A 20,244-nucleotide genomic window follows, 5' to 3' on the forward strand; every position below is an offset into this window, starting at 1 on the left:
TTCATAAAGATAAACGGTCACAGAGTTATCTTTCTGTATGAAAAGCTATCTTTTTACCCTTAGCTGCCGCCATCTTGGTTGCCGATTGTCTTGACTGATGGTTACGTCGACCAATCGCATGAAGTTCAGGTCAGGAGACAGATAGCTTGCTCAGCCAATAGATAACCCTAACCCGATCCAAGCAGCAGGGCCTTGTAGTCAGTGTGTGTGTATTGGAAGCGAACACAGAGAGGTGTGGCCTACTGATGTGACGTCTAGAACTTAATTGCGCATAACAGGGTTGAGGTTATATAAGCATTAAAGATGCAAAAAATAATGGCAAGTATGGTTTTGAATAGAAAACCCTTTTATTACGGATACACCATTCAAATAAAACTCTGAACAATCCATACACACACTGTCTAAAAACAGACACTCCATTTTTTGATAAAACATTGATAAACAGTGGCACAAAATGTAACGACAGAAAAAAGTAAGGCAAGTTCTTTACGAAAAAAGTGTGATCATAGATAGATATGACAGACAAATTAAAAAGGCACAAGGTATATGTGTGCGTGTGTGTGTGTTTGTGTGAGAGAGAATATACATACTATATTTATATATGTATGTAGATATATAAAGACCATGCAGGCACATCAGGATGGAATGGGGTTGGTCTCAATATAACTGGCCGGAGTGGCTTCCTGTTCTCCTGGACTGGTTACTAACATCATGAGGATCTTGTGTGGCGCTGTGGCCCCTGGGAACCCCAGTGTTACAGAAGACAAAACATTGGCAGATGCTGAGGTAAACCACATTTCTGTTTGAGTAGATTGGAAGTAATGCTTTCTCTATGGCTTTTAGAAGAATTCCCCACTTTTAAAGTAAATGTAATTACACGGTCAGTCTTTGGTATAAAATAAAAGGAGGTTGAAAACATTGGCCATTCGCTGGGGGAAGAAACAAAGTGTGTACGTAAAAAGATCAAGTCATCCCTGGATCATTCAGAAAGGATCGATTGGAACTTCAACATATGACCACCAGGGGGGAGCAGAACGTCATACAACTGTTCCTTATCCATAAGACCATCACTGACTGGAGCGACCCACACAGGGCAAAGCAAGAGTGTAAGAAGCCTTGTACATTTGTCTTGTCAATCAAAAGGAGTGGTACAGGAAGGATTGAAATTAGCATGAACTAGAAGATTGAGAGCTCATTCAGAGTCCAGGGGTCGAGTTAACCAGATAATCCAGTGTTTGGCACCATATCACGAGGGTGACGTGTTCTCAAAGGAAGGCCAGCTTCTTAGAGCATGAATGACTGCGTGTGTTTGAAATCCTGGGGCTGAGGGAGACACACACACACACACACACACACACACACGCGCACACACACACACACAAAAAGACAAGAAGCATTAGAATGGCTTTGTTTTTTGTGATCGTTTCAGAATTATGGCTCTCGGGGCGACGGTGGTGGGATTTCAATCAAAAACACAGCAACATTCATTAGGTAAAAATGAACAGCTCGTGCTTAAGTCAGCGCTCTGCTCATGCTGTCCACTCAGAGCTTAACATGGGGGGGGGGGGGTTAAGGAGGAAGAGGACAAGAGAGAAGACAAAAAAACACTTACTTCTTGGGGCGGAGGGATGTAGTTGACATTGGATCTGAAAGACAAAGACATTGGTAAGCACAGTGGACAGTTTGACACAGTCATAAAGAAGAGAGGAGAGCCGAGGCAGACAGCTGTATCCTGAGTCATATCTTGCTCTGCATAAATAATGCACATCATACATGGCAAACCTCCCACTGGGTAAAAAGGAAAGTCTGACTCTCCGCGGCTAAACCCGATTATATCAAACTGAGGCGGGGACTGTGGAAGGAAAGTGTGCTTCAGTGTTTGGGACAAGGTATTTGATCGGCTGTCGATATGCACCCAGTCGCCAGTTTATTATTTGGTACACCTTGCAAAATCTAATGCAGTCTAATACAACAGTCGTGTAATAAATCAGACTTTGATGAAGGTGAAACTGAAAAGAGGTGTTGATTTATCTCATTTTGGAGGATGCGGTTTCTGGTGCTGTTGAAATGTTTGGCATTACACGGAGAGGTCTTTGTGTTATTTAGCATACCTTTACTGGTAGAAATGAGGTGGCCAAAATAATAGAAACACCTGTCAGCATACAGTTCAACATCATCCCAAACTGCAGCCTCTAAATGTTGAATCAGCTACTTTCTAAAACACATTTAACAAAATCTCAACATCATAACCTTCATTTAGATTTACTGCAGGACTGTTGTAAAAGACCACGTTCATGTTAACTAGATGTACCTAATAGTGATATAAGTGATGCAAATGTCCACAGAATGTATGTATCCATCTACTGTCACCGGTTCTTAGCTGGTCTGTTTATGGAAGCAGGAAGCGGCCCAAATAATATGAATCTTATGCAGAGTTGAAAAGCTAAGTGTGAAAACGTAACTGCTGAATATTTAAAGAAATTTGATAAAAAGGGTTGGGTTACTGTCCGGTCCGGCAACCAGCAGAGACTCCAAGAAGTCACTGCACTTTAAATATATGTATATCAAGATAACTGACTGAAAAAAGTAACCTTTGATAAGGATATTTCCCAATATATCAAAGTATTCTTTCTGGTTCATTTCCCCAATTGGTTCTTTAGTGTTGTATTAGAGTCACATTAAATACCGGCTCTCCATTTCTTCCATATCTGTCTGTCTAGCAGTCCCACTCACGTGTCCTCAGTTCTGTGCAGGGTTTGGCTGCTGATGTGGGCTGCACCATGACACTGGGAGATCCAAAAGGACCTGCAGGGGCCAGCATGACGGCTTTAAAAAGGGTTAACAAGAGGGGGGCATTTTGGAGTCGCACTGCACACCATGCTTTAATGGGCGAGTGGGTGGGGGGTTTATTAGTATGAATTCAGATGCATAAGGTGCCGTCGTAACCCTAGTTGTGTAAGAAATAATATTAACACACACATATATACAGTATGTATATATATAGTTTATATTAAATCAACATATTATACAAACTGCTTGTGTTTTGTGTGCAAAACTCTTAATTTGTGAAGTAACTAAAGCTGTCAAAATGAATGTAGTGGAGTAAAAAGTATGATATTTCTCTCTGAAATGTAGTGGAGTAGAAGCAGTAAGTGGCATGAAAAGAAAAGACTCGGCTACAGTACAAGTACTTCAAAATGTATTCTTATAGGACAATGATGGAATACACACCTCTGGATTTTCTCACCTGTCTTCAGCACAACAGAACTGTTCCCTTTGAAAGAATATGGGAACAATTTCTTGACTATATTGATGTCAACATGTCTGCTATACTTATGAATGCGTCTTTATAAAAAAACTATTATTGAATTCTGCTTTCTTTATTCAGTTCCCATTGTAGCGTACTTCATACTGCATGATGGGCCTGTCACATTAATGGAACCGAGCGTTCTGTATTTTTTTTTTCTCATATTGTTATTCCCAGCTTGTGGTTGTCTTATTTTGTATGGTCCTGTCTTTTCTATGTCATTAATACAAAAATAAAACAAAAACATGTGTTCTTAAGTACAGTACTTGAGTAAATGTACTTCCACCACTGAGGAAATCCTTTGCACGAGTTTACAGAACTGGGGTTACGGCAACAAACGTGTTCTGACATGCAGCCGGTCCTGATGCAGCAGCGCTGAAGGCAACGCTGGAGGGAGCGGGTCAAGTGGTGAGCCAATCACATGCAGCAGTCCAACACCCTAATATACGGGGTCTAAACTCTGGGCAACTCTTTTCTACCGCCTCTCTTTCAGGTGCGTGGCGCAGCAGTGGAAGTCTCCTTTAAAATGCATACACATGTATTGTAGTGTTAAATAACTCAAAGGTTCACTCCTAATTACACAGTATTTCAATGTACACTTACTGCGAAGATTTTCTCCCATTTCTTTACTACTACAATATGTTCTTGTGAATAAAATAATTTGTAGAAAAGAGGTTTCTTCAAATATTCCACTTTAAACACTAGCTGAGAGATATATCATAATTATAAGCTGTCGCACATTTTTGTTCCCCCATCCTGTACGTATTCAAATATATTTGTCTTTTTACTTTATTCGTATTATTTCATGTATATTGTATGTATGTATATTTTTCCTAGTATTTCATTTATATTTATATTTTGTGCTTTGTGACTGATTTTGCTGCTGTAACACAGGAATTTCCCATTTTTCTTGGGATCAATAAACATCTACCTATCCGTCTATCTATATGTTATGTAACCATCAGAGTACATTTGCAGCGATGTGTATTTTACAGGGACACTTTGCCACAAACAAGACTTCATTTGTGTCAGCCCAAATTTTCCTTTTTTTTTTTACAACAACCATAGGCTGTTAGGACACCTTAAAATTGGACCCTGGTCACATGATGTCACATCCATGTCTCTAACGAGGTCCCCTTGGCCATTTTTCCCTAAAAGGCAGAGCTAAATCCTAGATCTGTTAACTTGTGCCTACTTTTGGTGCATCAGATATCATGTCACATTGTCTTTGAGTCTTTGGGAAGAAGCCTGTTCTATAAATAGGAAGTTGACACTGACAGCTCCAGTTAGCTCAGTGGGATAAGCATCAGACTTTAACGTAGACAAAGAGCTTTCGCATGAGCTCCACCACGACGCTCCATCAAACGCTGCGCAGTAACAAGCCAGTAATCAAATAACATAAAGTCAAGCGAATTAGGCCAGTCACATGAGGACACGCATTTATGTCTCTGTGGTTTGTGGCCTAACGACCAGTCAAGCATCAAAACGTCCTCTCGCCCACTCCTGTGTGGAACTGCTCTAACAGTCCTCTGTCACGCCACAGTCTCAGTCTTCAATCTCTGCAATATCAAAATAATCCATTTTCAAATTAACCGTCCAATCAGTTTAATTGCTTGCAATTCCTTCCACTGACAATAATTTCCTCCTTGCTGATTAACAGCCAGTAATTATTACATACTTATGTTGCGCTGGTTATTTCTCCCCCTTTAAATGTCTGCATTTTGAGATCATCTGTCTTGCTCCCCTTTGACGTGACTCCAACAGCTGTGTGTCTGCCTGCGAGTGGCAGTCATTATGACAAAAACAACAACAACCTTTTCCCAAGGTTTTTACATCTGTTGGCGCCAATCACTGGATGAGTAGACACACAGGCACGGCTGTGACTCAAACACACTCTCTCTCTCCCCCACACCCACACCCACACACACACACACAGCTGTCCCTCTCTACAGTCCTGACTCAGCACACAGACATGCAGCCTTAGTGCAAAAACAACCCCCCTCCTCCATTAATCTAAAGTGTGGGGGGTGTTAGCCTGTGTTTGTCCACATCAATGTTAATGCAATCCCAGAGCTCTTACCTTCCTCTGTGTCCTGCTGATGGACGAGACAGGAGCATGTGGGAGAAAACAGAGGCAATGTCAGGAGTTCTTTTATAGAGAAAATATTAATTGAAGCACTGGTGATGCAGGCGGACACATTGGCTGTTCAACTAAAAAGAAAAAAAAAACAGCAGAAAAAAATGAGGGAACTAAAGGGGACAAACTCACGGCTGAAGAAGCCGTTGCGGTGCAAGAGGAATCCCCCACATCCACAGACCACGATGACCAGGCAGACCACCACCACCGCTGCCACCACGGCCGGCACGTTGACGTCCTCTAGAGGTGAGAGGGGAACAGAGTCATGGGCGGTTTCTCTCAGCAGCGGTACATAACGGGAGAAAAACTCGCATTGTATTTTATTGACGCAGTCACAAAAGATGCAGCGGACCAGTGGTTAGCGTACAATTAGAAACAGTGAGGCCGTATGTTAGTGCAACTCCGCCTAATGCCGTTTCCTGTCCTCCGATAGATTTCCTATAATTTATTAAGTGCGTTAAATGGTCATCTGCATTAACCTAGATTGCAGTACATTACTACAGTACATTATATAATGTATTAGCGAGCTGGAGACCTTGCCAGAGAAAACGCCATCATTTTTAGACCATGTTATGTTTGTAAAGAATTGATGCAGTAGCCTTCCAAATTTTTAAGTTTGCATATTATCATTTCTGGGTTCATACTTGCATTTTAGGTTTCCGCTAGAACATGCTTTGATGTTCACAAAACACTTTTTTTTTCTTATACTGTCCGTCTAAATATGCAGAAATGATTAAATAATATCAACTGACATTGCATTTCACTTTTTATAATATGGGGCCTTTAAGTTGCATCGTAAAGGTGTTTTAGATTTTAGAAGCAGGGTCAAATGAAGTTCTGTAGCTTTTTCCTCTCCACTGCATTCCTGATTTTCTTCAGCGCTGAAAGGTGTGGGGAAGAGGCAGGAAGAAACACGCACACACACGCACACACACGCGCGCACACACACGCGCGCACACCTATCGTCATGTGCTTGCCCTTGCACATCTTGGGTGAACCCACTCCGTTCGCAGCCTGGCAGCTGTATCGACCGGTGTCGTTTTTGGCTACAGCTCTAAACTCCTGTAGAAAAGACAAAAGGAAGAAGAAGACGTTTTTGAGGATAGCTTTGGCTGTTCATTTTTTTATTTGAGCATCTGTTCTGCTGGAGTGCCCTTGAGCAACAAACACTACTAGCAACAAATTTTCTAAAAAGTACAACAGCATGACTTCCTCGCTTCTAAGTCCTGATACTGCAAGGAGACAGTGTAAGCTATCTCCCAATACACAGTCCATTTGTCCTTGTTTCCCTTATCAGACTCACCAGTACGCCTGTGTGTGAGTTGATTAGATAGGTGGCGTTGCCGTGGCGTGGCTGGCCGATTGGCTTGCTGTCCTTGAACCAGGAGTATGTAGCAGGCGGGATGCTCTGCTGGTCCCTACAGCGCAGCTGCACCACGGAGCCCGTCACTGCCGCACTGGGGATTTCGCAGGACGGGATGTGTGGGGGCACTAGAGTACAGGGCGAGGTAAGTGTTACAGAAACATGAGCAAAACCTGTAAAAACAAATCTCCCAAACATTTAAGCTTTCACTTTTTCGAATCAATGTCTCTCTTACCCAGGACTTTGAGTGTGATGTTGGTCTCGCCCAGGGTGACGGAGTCAAGTGGAGCACTGATCTCACAGCGGTAATCCCCAGCGTCTTCCAGAGTCACCCTTTGCAGCGTCACCGTGGCCCCTTCAATGGTCGCCCGGCCCTCAAAAGGAGCTGAAAGAAAGGACAGGAGGCTCTGTTTATATCACTATATTACATTAATGCCACCTAAATATGAGACATCACATTAAGATCATAATATAGCAACAGCCTTCATGATATATTATTATTGTTAAACTGTCTAAAAAAATCAATTGAATGAGCCCCAGGCCTCCAGGAGCCCTTTAAGCCCCAGTTTGCACTATAGTTAACTGTATGTATCAGCAGGCATGTACTGTAACAGCAAATGTGTTGCCCCAGGGACCCTTAATCGGATAACCCAGCCACTGGGTGGAAGAGTAGGGAGGGGAAGGCAGTAGAATGACTATTCATGAATTTACAAAATGGTTGTTGACATTGTGAAAGCAGTGACTCTTCATTCATGCCACCTTTTAAGCCATCCTTAGCTGAGAAATAGAGCTGACAATGGAGAAGAGGCTTGACATGTTTGAGAAAATTGTCAGGCTAAGTGTCTTTAAAAGAGACTGACTGGGTGAAAGCTACTGTATAATTTATTATTTATTCCACCTATTAAATCCACATCCTAAACCACAAAGGAGAGTGATCAAGGATATCGGTTGGATAGACAGGTTAAGATTATAGGCCTCAACACCATTGACACATGGACTGTGCTAAACTATCTCCTGTAGTTTATCCATTATTCCTATCTCATGCACTGGCTTGTGGCAAACCCTCCAAGGCTGGTACTGCAAATGGCTTGTTTGACTGCTTTTTTTTTTTACCTTTGAATTGTCCATCAAAGTACACAAAGGAAATATCTTTCCCCTTCTTCTTCCACTCGATGCGCGGGTTCTGGTCTTTCTCTGTGCGGAACGTACAGGACAGCACCGCATCTGAAAAAGGGAGCCAATGAGATATTTATGGCAGAATAGCAAAGACTTCAATCATTTGCATTTTTAACTGCTTGGTCTATTTATAGCCTTATGGTTTATTCTGTCAGAGAGAATCAGATAGAACTTTTGAGATTTCAAAAAAAAGAAAGAAAAAGACTCTGTGACAGAGAGATGAGGCGGCCCAGGGCTGCTTTTTCTACCTCACCTGAGAACTCGCGCACCTCCACCTTGTGGCTCTTGGTCGCCACGGTAACAGGAACGGAGGGGGAACCTGGTAGTGGTGGAGAAGAAGAGGGGAGGGAGAGTGGAAGATAAAAAAAAAAAACAGGGGTGAGAGCAGTTCAGAACACAATATTGCTTGTCATCCATTAGGGGGCAAGGTGAATTGGGTAAAGTGCTTCACATTGCCCGCCAACTGCAAGAGGAGAATGCTTAATGGCCGTCTTTGGGCGACTGTCTGAGGCAAACCCAGCCGGCGTCATTCTCCAGGAGATCTCAGGCAAGGGCAGGATTACTCCCTCCTCGGCTTTAATCCAGCAGGGTTAAGGAGCAGCCCGCCATATGTTAATTTAAACGCGGGGTAGGACACGGTCACCAAGCATCTCTCCAGAGGCTTGGTCAGATTAACCTGATGTATGGGGCATTAGCAGAGAGGCAGACCGCACACTGCCCGGGTTTCCTTTCCCTGCTGTCTGCGCTACTGATGTCCAGCCTCCAAACAGGAAGAGGAAGCCCGAGCTTCCCTTCCTGTGTGCTGATTGGTTTATGGGGCGGATTATTTTCTGGTTGCCCTGTTCTTTGACTTGGGTTCAATGGGGTGAAGGTTACTTCTGGGGATAACAGGTTACAAACATGCACACGGCAAGAACTGTAAAAAACACTCTTGGAAGCCTTTAACATCTCCCAAAAGTCGGCAACTTAAGTAGAGTGAAAAACAGATTTTTAGATGCACATGCATTTTTGAAATTTCCTAATAAATGTTGAATGGGTCTCAGGGGGTACTTACTCAGAACATTAAGAGCTATAAAAAAATGCGTGACAAACTTTTAATTCGGCATGATGAAGATGTCCCCTTCACATATTCCTCACTCATTTCCGGTCATAGTTTCTGAAAACGGCAGATTAAAAGCTCACAATGGTAAACGCAGGCTGAAATTAATCTGACCAGTTTCCTGTTTGTCAGGGACTTCCTGTGTGGGCCCCATTGTTAGTGATTTTCAAATTTACAGAAGTTCTCCTGTGAAGGGAGAGGTGAGGCAGCGAGCTGAGACAAAGGGCAGGAAGTGTGGAAAAGAACAGGAAGGCGGCCATGTTGGATGACTATTCAAACTGTAGCTTAGACCCGAAGGTCTCCCTCGCTCTTATTTCCACAAAAACAGCTATTTTTAAATTAGCTTTAACAGCCTATTGAATAATAGCAACAATGTCATCTGCCAAATACAGCATAACGCATAACTTTTTTCTTCTTTTTTTTTTAAAGCATTTCCTAAAGTTGGTTCAATTCACACACCAGCCTCACTTGGTGAAAACCTTGTGCTAAGGGAACTAAAACTGCACACAGAGGATGTCCCTCTTTCCTTCGCTTTGCCATGTGTTGACTTGCGGCAGTGTAACAGGATTATCGCCGTAGCCTTGGCTCGTGTACCTCGACACCCTCCGAGGAGCATTGTCTCACTAAATGACGAACAAAACGAAGGGGGGGGGGGAGATACAATGAGATTAAAAAGGGACGAGGAGGGACGACAAAGGAGACATGAGCGGCCCTAAGAATAGAATACAAATGAAGTGGAGTGGAGGAGAGGGAGGCAGGTGGAGGTTGGTGGAGGGGGGCAGAGATCTGCAGTAGCATGAATAAAAGAGAGAGAGAGAGAGAGAGAGGGATTGAAGGTGAGGGAGATCCTCTCAGACAGTAGGACTGGGAACGGGAGAAGCTCTTGTCACATAGTGACACCAGGCCTGCCGCCACCTTGAAGGGTGTCTCTTTGAGAAAAAAAGAAATGTAGCTGGGCTGACAACAACTTTACCGCTGCACTGACTGACACACACACACGAAGAAATGAGCAAAGGAGGCTCAGCATGTGAGGTCCCGCTGCCTGTGTCGTGGTCCACTGTGCTCTACTACTGTGAACACTGTCAGCTTCAATGGCCTCAATTAACTACAAAGGCGTCGAGGCAGACAATGAACACATGGCCTGTTCAGCTCATTTCACCACTGCATGGTGGGTAACGTTAACACGGTGCAGCTTCCGTTGCACAAGTGTAGAACAGAGTTTTTTTGGCTGTATTGCACAATAAATACAGGAATTTAAACAATGCATAAACTGCTTTTAGCATGCGTGAGGCAACCAAAATTCCATTTTCCATATACCAGATTTAGTATTAGAGTCCAGCCAGCCAGTTAGCAGACAGATCTGAACCACCATTGGCACCTGAAATTAGCTCAAGATTAACGCCAGACTTTCCAGTTGAGCCGAGTACTTTTGACCAGTGGCAAAATTGACACGTATATCAACAAAAAATGTCTCAGTAGTTTGCAAAACAAAGATTTGCTATGATGAGAACTCTTTTAGTTGATGGATGCTCTGTAGCCAGCCGAGTCAGGCGGATCGTGGGTCAACATCTGCACACTTCACTTTGAGGACTGATCCTTGGTCAGGCAATTTTAATGTGGACTGATTTGGACTGAGAATCAGCTCCAGATAGTAGCACCGACTGGGCCAGGGTTGGCACCTGGATTTTGCCCAAGATTCTGCCGCGAGTGAGCACGAGCGAGTCCAAGCATGCAGGACTTGGGCCGCTGTTGAGCCGAGCATCTTCGACCACCTGAGTAGCTATGGAAATTGCTAGCCTAATAAAATTCTATATTGTGTTAGTTTGACTACACAAATGACTATAATTAATGTATAATGGCTGTTTTTTGGGAGGGTTCTCCTTCATGTCCTCCACAGCATATATATGCCTCCAATATGGCATCAGATATGGCCAGTAAGGTAATTAAAATGCTTCAGCGAAGGGTCTGGGCACTGAAGCAAAGAAACAATGAGACAAAGGCTTTAACACAGACAAGCTTACACACACACACACACACACACACACGCATCAACATCAACCAAACACTGCGACAGCTCAAACTCACAGTGGGACGGCCTGAGCAAAAATAGAAAGATGGCACGCTCGCTTCTTGGCACGCAGCTTTACTCTCATTACGTGGTCCGTACAGAGTGTTACAGAGACCAGGGTGGGTGTTTCCAGGGCTGGGCCCGGGTCAACAAGCATGGCGCAGTAATAATTAAGGCACTTATTCAAATTAACAGGACAAACGAAAGAGGAAGGGAAAGGGCCCATCAGACATATCCTGTCCGGCTGTGTGATGTAGATAAAGTGAATAGCACACACGTTTCAAGGGTGTGGGGGAACAGAAAAAAACAGGGAGGACTGTGCGTGCGTGCGCGTGCGTGCATGTGTGCATGTGTGTTATCCATTTGAACAAAGCCTCTCTGTATGACTGTAACCCTGTGAGCAACAGCTGTCTCAGGCAGGCACAGTGTGTGTGTGTGTGTGTGTGTGTGTGTGTGTGTGTGTGTGTGTGTGTGTGTGTGAGGTTGAGATGGGGGATGTTAGGTCTCTTTCCATAGAGACCCACCCAAAACATTTCCTCTTGTTTTTTTGTTTCTTTTTAAAAAATACACTCCACGGGCGTTCATTAGAGCTGAGGCCGATTTGAAGCTGCTCTGTTGACCTGTCGACATCTATCTGTGGTGCCAGAAGATGAGTGATTTCTGTCAGGCTGTCCATAGAGGACTGGTCACACACATACACCTCTGTGAACCCGTGGCCTGACAGGTGGCAAAATTTGGATAACACAGAGTAAAATCTGCATCACTCACGCTAACTGTCTTATCATATCCATCTCACACTGCTGCTGCTCCCCTGGAGTCCTAAAGGCACTTAGACTGCTTTCTCTTGTCCATCATGGAAAGTAAGGGGCCTTTTTGCAACTTAAAGAAACAGGTTTTTAATCTTCATCTGCACTTCTATTTTCTTATTTGGTTCCAACCTTTGGTCTCATTGTGAAGTCCCTGCTATGAAAACACCTTATCATAAGAAAAACAGTTTGAAGTTTCTGGTGGTACTCCAATTGCTGACCTCATGCACGGCTCTGTCCCCTCTTCTGCCAAGACGGGTGCCCTCCTGCTACCACCATGTCGCCCGCCCGCTTTTGTGGCACCCGCCAACCCAATTTTAGGGCCAACTTGTAGGAAGCCAGTCTGGCTGCACAGCCCACTCTCACATAGGGGCTTTTACTGAACTGGGGAATAACGCTCAACAAAATAAAAGGCCAAATTAAGTTTGTTTAAACATTATTGTATATAACTTTAAAATGTTCAAATCTGCAACTAAAAGTTTCCCTGGAAATTCGCATTTTCTAATATTTTGTTCAAAACCCCCCAAAATAAAACCACTGTTGGACTGTGTCCTCAAATCTCTCCAAAAATTTGTCACTTGTTAAAAAAAATTAAGATTGTTGAGGTAAAGTACTTAATTAAAATAAACCTTTTTTGCAAATTGTAGATCCCAGGGATGAGCTAAAATAAAAAAATAAAAAGGATTATTGATAAAAAGTCCATTTTGCTCATCTATTTCCTAAGCTTTACCTCACAAGGAGAAGTATGGAAACACAAACACAAACAGTTAGTTCTCCTAAATAATTACTTTCCATTTGTTACTTACATTGCATCAGTAAAATAACAATAGGAAGATACAGGGACGTCCCCTCCATTATCGTCCACAACTCTGGCTGAGTCTTGTCTTCCCTGGACGGAGCGAGGAGGCAGATCCCAAGCCTCAGCTTTCTTCTCGCACTTGTTCACAACTCTCCAATAATTCATCCAGCTTCCAGGGAATAAACTGTTCTCCAGGGGGGAAGCGATCGGACCCAACAGGACCGGAACGGCGCGGAGCTGCTGGCAGGGGAGCGGAGGAGCGGGACACACCTCCGGGAAGGATCGGTCAGAGACTCCGGTGTCCTGGCTGAGAAGTCTGGCAGTGAACGGCGTGTCCCGGTTACTATGAAAGACGCGGATGAACGTCCTCTCTCCCCCTCGTGTGTGGTGTACTGGTAGAGGTGGAGAAGGAGGGAGGGATGGAGGGAGGGCGGGGTGTGCCTTCAGAGGAGCAGAGCGGCGGAGCGCCGAGAGCGCAGCGCCGTGTCCAAGACGCGCACTGCATGACCAAATGGCCACATAACGGGAGTCAACTGGGTATGGCAACAAGGTGTGGCACGCATTGCCCGAGAAGGACCCACTTTGACCCTAAAGTTTGCTTTTAATATTACTGGACGTCATAGTCCAGTAATATTAAAGGTCTGATTTCCTGTTTCTAATGATTTAGGGTCTGATCAGGTGCAGATATATTAGTTTATTTCTGTACGTTTGCTAAGAAAGTCCCTTATATAACCAAATAATACGAGTTTTAAGTTGTTTAAGCACAACGCATGCCTTACTTAACAAACCATTTACTAACTTGCTTATCTGTTATAACTCATTAATAAAAACTACTAGAGCGAGTGTTATATTGATTGCTAACAGGCTGCTTTCATATTACATTCACATTGAAGTGTTTGACGTATTTTAGGTCTCCATGTGTACTTAAACAGGCCTCTCAATGTTAGATTGAAGTGGAATTATCCTACAACATCATGCGCTATCAAATTTGCAATTATTCAGGTATAAGTATTCAAACGACTTCAATCTTGAAGACACAAAAGATGACAAAAATAATTTAGCCATGGATTGAGATGTTGATGTGCTCAAAGCTAAATCTGACAGGTGCAGCTCAAAATAAAAAGGCTGGCGAGATGAAGGTAAAACTGGACGCTCTTTCAAGGCCAAAAACAGAAAAGCGTTTATCTCTAGATAACTGAAAATGTAGAATACTATAACTACTTACTTTGCAAAGACACGTGTATTTGTCATATTTACTACTTGGTATTGTTGCAGTTCTTCAGTGCAGAAAAAAGGAAACAGGCTAAGTCCTGTGGATCAATAATTCACCCAGTGAATTACTAGTGACTAAACAATTGTCAAGAATAACCACTGGACACAACACTAAGACTCAACACTTGGTAAACACTTCCACTGCTTTCAGTCAGTCCTACCGCTGAGGGAACCTGTGGGGTGACTACACCATTGATGGAGACCAGACACACATTATGAATTAATTTCTAGGAATGGGTTATTCCGGAGTGTTTTAGTAGCTATTCAATTTTAATTACGTTTGGGCAGCGGCGTCGCAGGCATCTTACACATCTCTCAAGCCCTACAGCAGCCGGGAATTTAGGGCACCGATTCAAACATCTCAATTGGTGGTGGTGGTGTGACTGCGCTCCAAGTCCGAGGCACATGTCCTTGGGTGTGTCTCACACATTGTCAGTGCGTTGGTGTGGGGGTGGTGGTGGCGGTGGTTGGATGCTTGAGTGGGAGCAACAGCTGCACAGCGGCTAACTTTTCTGGCCCGAGGCTGTGCTCAATCTTCAGCCGCCGCCTGATGGTGAGTGATAGTTTGACTGTGACTATACGCAGGAAAAGAATGTCGCTGTTAGGAAACCCACCTTGACTAATCGGAACATTAAAGGGCTTTTAATGCTTCCCGAAGTCTTTAACTTCTCTTGCTCGTCAGAAGGCACGCACAGTGGCAGAAGCTTGAACGTCAAACAAGGATCTGTAGAGTACAACTGGGGGAGGAGGGGGGGGGGGTGGTGACACTCTGGGGGAACTACTCAATTATGTGTATGTCATTTGTGTTCATTAAACATTACCAGCTGTCTGTACCACAAATGTCAGGATAACAGCACCGTGATATAACAAACTATGGGTACCACTTTCTCATGAGGCATCCTTCTTAACTTTTTATAAGCTGTAACTAATGCCTTATAAAAAACAGGTTAAAGAAGTAGTCTGGGTGGAATGAGCTTATTTGCTTTCTTGCTGCAAGTAAGTGCATTTCCCAAAATGTCGAATCATTTCTTTAATAAACATTTTACTAGCTAGAAGCCATGTAATAATAAATAATAATATGGATTGCCTGTATGCACCAGTTCACATACACACGCAGTTCTGATATCAGCGCTGTCCACAATCCTCCATGTTGATCCAAACAGCTATTCTTTTTATTGTTGTGGAGCAGACTTTTGTGTCTCAACACAAGGTTATTTTCATTATCAGTTAGTACTAACCCAAATAAAGACCCACATCGTCCTTCAGCATAAGGACGATGTTAACAGCAGACTTCTTGGCTTTTTTTTTAAAGTGAAAGCCCTGGAATCCAAAAGTTTTACTTATTAATGGCTTATATCCAACTAGTAATGTGTTAGTAAAGAACAATTTCCCATTGGTTCCAACTCCTAAAGCTTCTATGAAGAGGTGCTTTACTGGAAAGTGGTACGGCACCAGTGGCAGGGAGGTTGTTGGATGGGAGAAGGCCCCGTCAACAACCTTGTGTCTAATGTCAAAACGCCCGGAATCCTGAAAGAAAGAAGAAAACAAAAAGAAAAGAAAGGAAAACAAAGTGCCTGACGGCCCTAATCCTCAGGCTTGCTCACACTTGACTCCGACCACAGTGAGAATTGAGAGCCACCTGTTTGACGAGTGATAGACTCAACAGCTGCACTGACCTTCAGCCAATAGACACGCACACACTCCGCTGTTGTTGTTAAGCAAACTGCTGACACACACATAAGCGCGCACACACACGCATTTCCATTTGCGCTCTTTTTTCTCCCTCCTACACGCCCGCAATCAGCTGAACTGTTATAAACTGAAGCACCTTCCCCCTCGGGAATGTTGAAATCTTTCTCTCGAGACACACAACCCAAACCTTGTGTTCTCGCGGCCCAACGGGGACACAGGAAATTTCCATAAGAATGAGATAAGTGGGATTGATTTGTTACATGTGTTTGACCCATTTATTGAACAAATAATCCAAGCAGATCCATGTGAAAGTGTGTACGTGTGTGTTGAGGTTGTTACTGGCTGGTCCGAGGTGGCGCTGAGTCAGGAGGAGAGAGTTGATTGGCTTCTTCAGTGTTCGGCACCTCCACCTGTGCAAATAAAGCCGCATATGTAAATGGTTATGTTAAAAGTTATTTTAACAAGTATTACATCCACTCTTTTACCTCTTTACTCTCTTTGGTCAAGTACAAAATGGCCTAAAAATCCGATTTGTAATCATCTTTCTGCAGAGATGTTAGAGTGGCGAGGGGCATCTGTTTGGAGCGTGGGCGGCCGCGTTTTAAGCGCCAGCTGGAGGCAGACGGGGGACATGCTTCCCTACTGCCTGCAGCCGGCTCAGAAAAGATGGCGCCCACGCCTCCCTGCTTTTAGAAACCGCTCTCTGTACACTAGCACAGAGGGCGTTAAACCTAAAAACAAACCTTTGAACTTTATAATGTAGTGAATAACAACACTGCAGGGCTACTGTACAGGATTGCACTGGATGGTAAGTGGTTCCTGTTATTTTGTCCACCTGGATCTAGCCTTTTTGGGGAAACACACAACCTCTGATCTGATGAGATTACTCAGGAAGAGTGACAGCATTTGTACATTTTTGCCAACATATTCATATAAACCAGCTGTTCTGATATTAAACTATTTCCAAGTTCTTTGACATTTCTCTTTTCCAAACTTATTCTGAAGAGAAAACGAGGCCAAACTGTAATATTGTTACCACATGCTGTCTATACATATCATATACACACACATGCTCTCTGTACACATGAGGAATTGTCCCAGTGTGAAATTAATGCAGTCTTATCTTATCATTTACACAGAGAACAGTGTATCAGGTACGATGTATCAGTGTCTTCTAAAACCATAAGAGTGATGGCCAGTAGCTCCTGCAGCAGGTCTGCATGCTAATTCTGTGCTGGTAAAAACTCCAGAAAGTCGTGATCCAACTATCCTCCACTTTTAATGTCAGTCCAACTCTGATATCCATGCTTTTGTCGTTAATAAAATGCTATTTTAATTCCCTGAATAACCCAATGGGAAAATAAAATGTAGGCCACAGAGCATAGTATGTCATCACTTGCCAAATCAAGTGGATCTATTAATAAGTCCAATTTTTTTACATCACGCAATCAGTGATGCACAGAGAACGCCAGAAAGGCTGCAGCAGAATATATTTCACCTAGATGGCTTCATCCAAAATTAACTCGTAGCCTAGTTTGAATTTGAAGAATTTAAGCTTGTCCTTTAGAGACTAACTTGGTAATGCTCAGACAGAGCCGATTCAACTCTGCATCAAGGCGAGTGTCGTGATACAAAAAATCTAGAATAAGAGCTTTGAACCTGGAGGGATTTAAAAATACTTCTTCCTTGGATCTTGAGTTAGTGTCTGCGTCTTTGATGTTGAGTTCAGAACACAGCAGTTTGTCCTTCATGAGGAAGATAAGATCCTGCCTTTTCCTGAAGACTGCGGCCCACACTCACGCTCTGTTTTTGCCAAAATATAAAAGCAATAAAAATAGCTGTGTTAAATCCTAACCTCTGGCTACTTTGTGAAATCTAAAAGCAATGGCTGTAGCCAGGGCTCGAGCTCGCTAAATGTAGAACAAGCGGTAATTTGGACAAGTATCCATCATCTAGACCAGAACACAGCCCTCCTTCCCTGGGTTGGCCTCAGTGTTTCAGCGTTAAGGTCACTGTTCTTGGACGCTGTGTGAGGTTAAAAAAAGAAGAAAGAACCCTGGATATTGGCTATTCTTACCATTTTTTCTGCCCGCTGCCTCAGTTTCCTCCAGACCGTGTGGTGAGCCTGCAGAGAGGAAGACAACGTGATTAGCAGGCACATGTAGACGGTCATGAAGTACTTTCACTGCTCTGCACAAAGGAGAACCATCACATGTCATGTGAAATCTGTTCCACGACAACAGCGGTTTTATGAACAATCTCGGGGGAAACCGCTTCAGACTGCTAAAGAATCACTTCTAAATTGACTGTAATTTAAATCTGTAATTGTCTGAAGCAAAGGTGCTCATATTGGAGTTTTTAGACCGATATTCACCTTTAAATTTGACATTTGTGTCACAGAAATCTTCTACTTCGAATAAAACATGTATTAGAAATCCATGGAAAAGTATTTTTTAAGTGGGTGAAAATGACTGTAGATCTACTGGTAAGGTACACCTGAGGTTTGCCTTTGATGTATTTAAGGGCTGTTACATCACCATATTCCACACACGTCTCTACCTGCAGCTGCAGAGGCAGGGACAGGCCCTGTGCTCGACGCTGGAGTCCCCAAGGTCCCTGTCCCAGGCTGTGGACGGCCGTCACCTCGTACTGGGAGCACAGGCCTGTCCTGGCCACCAGGGGGCCCCCACTCAGCAGCACATGGTCACCACATCTAAACGATTAAGGGAGATTTAAGCAGGAGATGTACAAAACATATAACCTCCTGTAGATATACTTAACGTGCCATGTAACAGACACTACACTGGAAACATGTAGGCAGGAAATGAAGGTTTAAACCAAAATGTGTTGAGCAAAAGTCACCTTTGGAGCATCACTGTTCCTTTGGGACTCTGTGCTGCCTTTTGTTCCACCTCTTCCCGTTTACACCTGGAAGACACGGAGAAAAAAGCAACAACAGTCATCTGTTTAGGAGTTTACTGGGAGGGACAATACAGGAACAGGAAGCAAAGAGACTCAAGGAAAAAGAGGCATAAGAAAAACAGATACATTAAGCAAGAAAAAAGTAACAAAAACTGTGAAAAGATGCTATGAAAGAGCATCAGTAAGCTAAAGAAAGCAAAAAAAGAAGAAAGAAAGGAAATAAAGTGATCAGCCGAATGAGAGTATTACGTAAATGGCCCATTTTTGTGTTGTCCTGTTATGTTTTTAACACCTCAATGTAGCAGAAGTAGATGTGATATATTCACTTAATTGCTTTCAGTCAAATCTCGACATTTAGGACCGAACTTGAAGGCAGCTTCATTTCAGAAGAAAAAAGAAAGAAAAGAGAGGTGCTTTGTTGTTGTTTGCAGGACACAGTCAGCTTTTACACAAACTCCTGGGCTGTTAAGGGATTGTGTCTGGTTTTTTACCCGCATGTGGTTTTAAAACTCTCTTGTGGCAGCGATAGAGTCAGTGTTGTTAACTGCTTACTGTACGGGACTCTCACACCGCCTACAAACAAACTGCCAAATCCGATTCCTGGTTACATGATTGGCCACCGCAGGGTGACTTCAGATTGCCTTTTTCCAAAAGTTGAATCTGAAAAGTTGAAACTTCTTGCCTAAGGCCCCTGCGTTTTTTCAGCCCCCCCACAGCCTCAGCCTAAACCCAAAAGTAATGGAAAGACAGCTGAGTGTGTATGAACCGGCCTGAGGAAGGATCTGTCTACCTGCTGTGTGAGAAGATCTCCAGCGCCACAGTGGGCACCACCTCCAGAGGCTCCCATGCCAGGTCCTGGTGGATCAGCTGCTGGGCCCCTCGGGTCAGAGAGCGCAACGACTCCTGGAGGGAAAAACAGCCGTGTTGGTTTACAAATCAACTCACTTCCACTCACAAAGGATCAGGTAGAGTGAGAGATATTAGAGTTCTGTAATCCAAGACAAACCCAACGGAAGAAAGCTCTGAACCATTCCTCCTTTGCAACTGCTGGCAACATATAGACACTTCTCTTCAAAAGGTGATAATAACAAGTCACACTCTAGTTTCCTCACACACAAACAAAAGGTGTAAGTAAAGACAAACATTTATATGAGATACTGAACAACCCAAGAAGACTAAGACTCTCATTTTTGCCAAAATATGGCTTAAGACACAACTCTAAAAAAAGAACAGCATTTTGGGCCAAATGATCATCTGAGACGTTTCTTTGTCTCAATGTTTTTTGTCAGTTCAAATATTGTCACGATCGGAATCCATTTCAACCAATCAACCAACCAGCTACAATTGACGAACATTTGAGACTCAAAAGATGGATTTGGGGTGGGATATCACTTACAAGGGAAACTTAACATCAGCTGAAAATGGTCAGTTTGTGCTGACCTCTAATGGTTAAAATCCTCGTCTTGCTGTAGTAATAGAGATGGTTACGGGCGCGGCAGAAATGATGGCTTTCAGTTTAGTATTACGTTACTCTGTCAGGAAGGGAACTTTTGTATGTTAAAGGTGTTCTATAGAAGTAGATGAAAAACATTTAAAATACATT

At 43.3% G+C, this 20,244-nt stretch overlaps 2 protein-coding genes across 6 annotated transcripts in view; both read right to left on the reverse strand.

Annotated features, from left to right (window-relative positions):
* Positions 1-325: 325 nt before the first annotated feature.
* On the reverse strand, positions 326-13,272 carry jam2a (junctional adhesion molecule 2a). Of its 5 annotated transcripts, none has more exons than XM_034865024.1 (11): positions 12,763-13,271; positions 8,237-8,302; positions 7,921-8,031; positions 7,043-7,192; positions 6,748-6,935; positions 6,404-6,506; positions 5,577-5,684; positions 5,388-5,403; positions 2,734-2,805; positions 1,613-1,646; positions 326-1,323 (listed from the first exon to the last, which is right to left on the reverse strand). In XM_034865024.1, exons 1-11 carry the CDS (start codon positions 12,809-12,811, stop codon positions 1,285-1,287), a joined length of 936 nt encoding a protein of 311 aa, XP_034720915.1. In that variant the 5' UTR covers positions 12,812-13,271; the 3' UTR covers positions 326-1,284. The 5 variants fall into 5 exon arrangements, with proteins under 5 accessions (XP_034720915.1, XP_034720917.1, XP_034720918.1 ...); XM_034865026.1 differs by having other exon boundaries at positions 5,388-5,400; positions 12,763-13,268; XM_034865027.1 differs by lacking the exon at positions 1,613-1,646 and having other exon boundaries at positions 12,763-13,272.
* Positions 326-20,244, reverse strand: part of mrpl39 (mitochondrial ribosomal protein L39) — a 22,699-nt gene continuing 2,780 nt past the window's right edge. The window contains exons 6-13 of the mRNA XM_034865023.1: positions 19,432-19,544; positions 18,582-18,647; positions 18,279-18,432; positions 17,797-17,844; positions 16,049-16,129; positions 15,645-15,649; positions 8,850-8,858; positions 326-564 (exon numbers count right to left, since the gene is read on the reverse strand). Of these exons, the coding sequence (XP_034720914.1) occupies positions 16,055-16,129; positions 17,797-17,844; positions 18,279-18,432; positions 18,582-18,647; positions 19,432-19,544 (456 nt within the window). The 3' untranslated portion in view covers positions 326-564; positions 8,850-8,858; positions 15,645-15,649; positions 16,049-16,054. The remainder of the gene's footprint in view (positions 565-8,849; positions 8,859-15,644; positions 15,650-16,048; positions 16,130-17,796; positions 17,845-18,278; positions 18,433-18,581; positions 18,648-19,431; positions 19,545-20,244) is intronic.

Source organism: Etheostoma cragini, chromosome 24, assembly GCF_013103735.1.
Source record: "Etheostoma cragini isolate CJK2018 chromosome 24, CSU_Ecrag_1.0, whole genome shotgun sequence".
Classification (NCBI taxonomy): domain Eukaryota; kingdom Metazoa; phylum Chordata; class Actinopteri; order Perciformes; family Percidae; genus Etheostoma; species Etheostoma cragini.

What these genes read in the sequence shown, in the direction of transcription:
- jam2a (XM_034865024.1), bottom strand. Translation starts at nt 12,811, where the DNA reads ATGGAGGGGACGTCCCTGTATCTTCCTATTGTTATTTTACTGATGCAA. An exon ending in TGTTATTTTACTGATGCAAT is followed by an intron (nt 8,303 to 12,762) that starts GTAAGTAACAAA and finishes CACCACTACCAG; the next exon opens with GTTCCCCCTCCGTTCCTGTT. An exon ending in ACATCCCTCCGCCCCAAGAA is followed by an intron (nt 1,324 to 1,612) that starts GTAAGTGTTTTT and finishes TGTCTCCCTCAG; the next exon opens with CCCCAGGATTTCAAACACAC.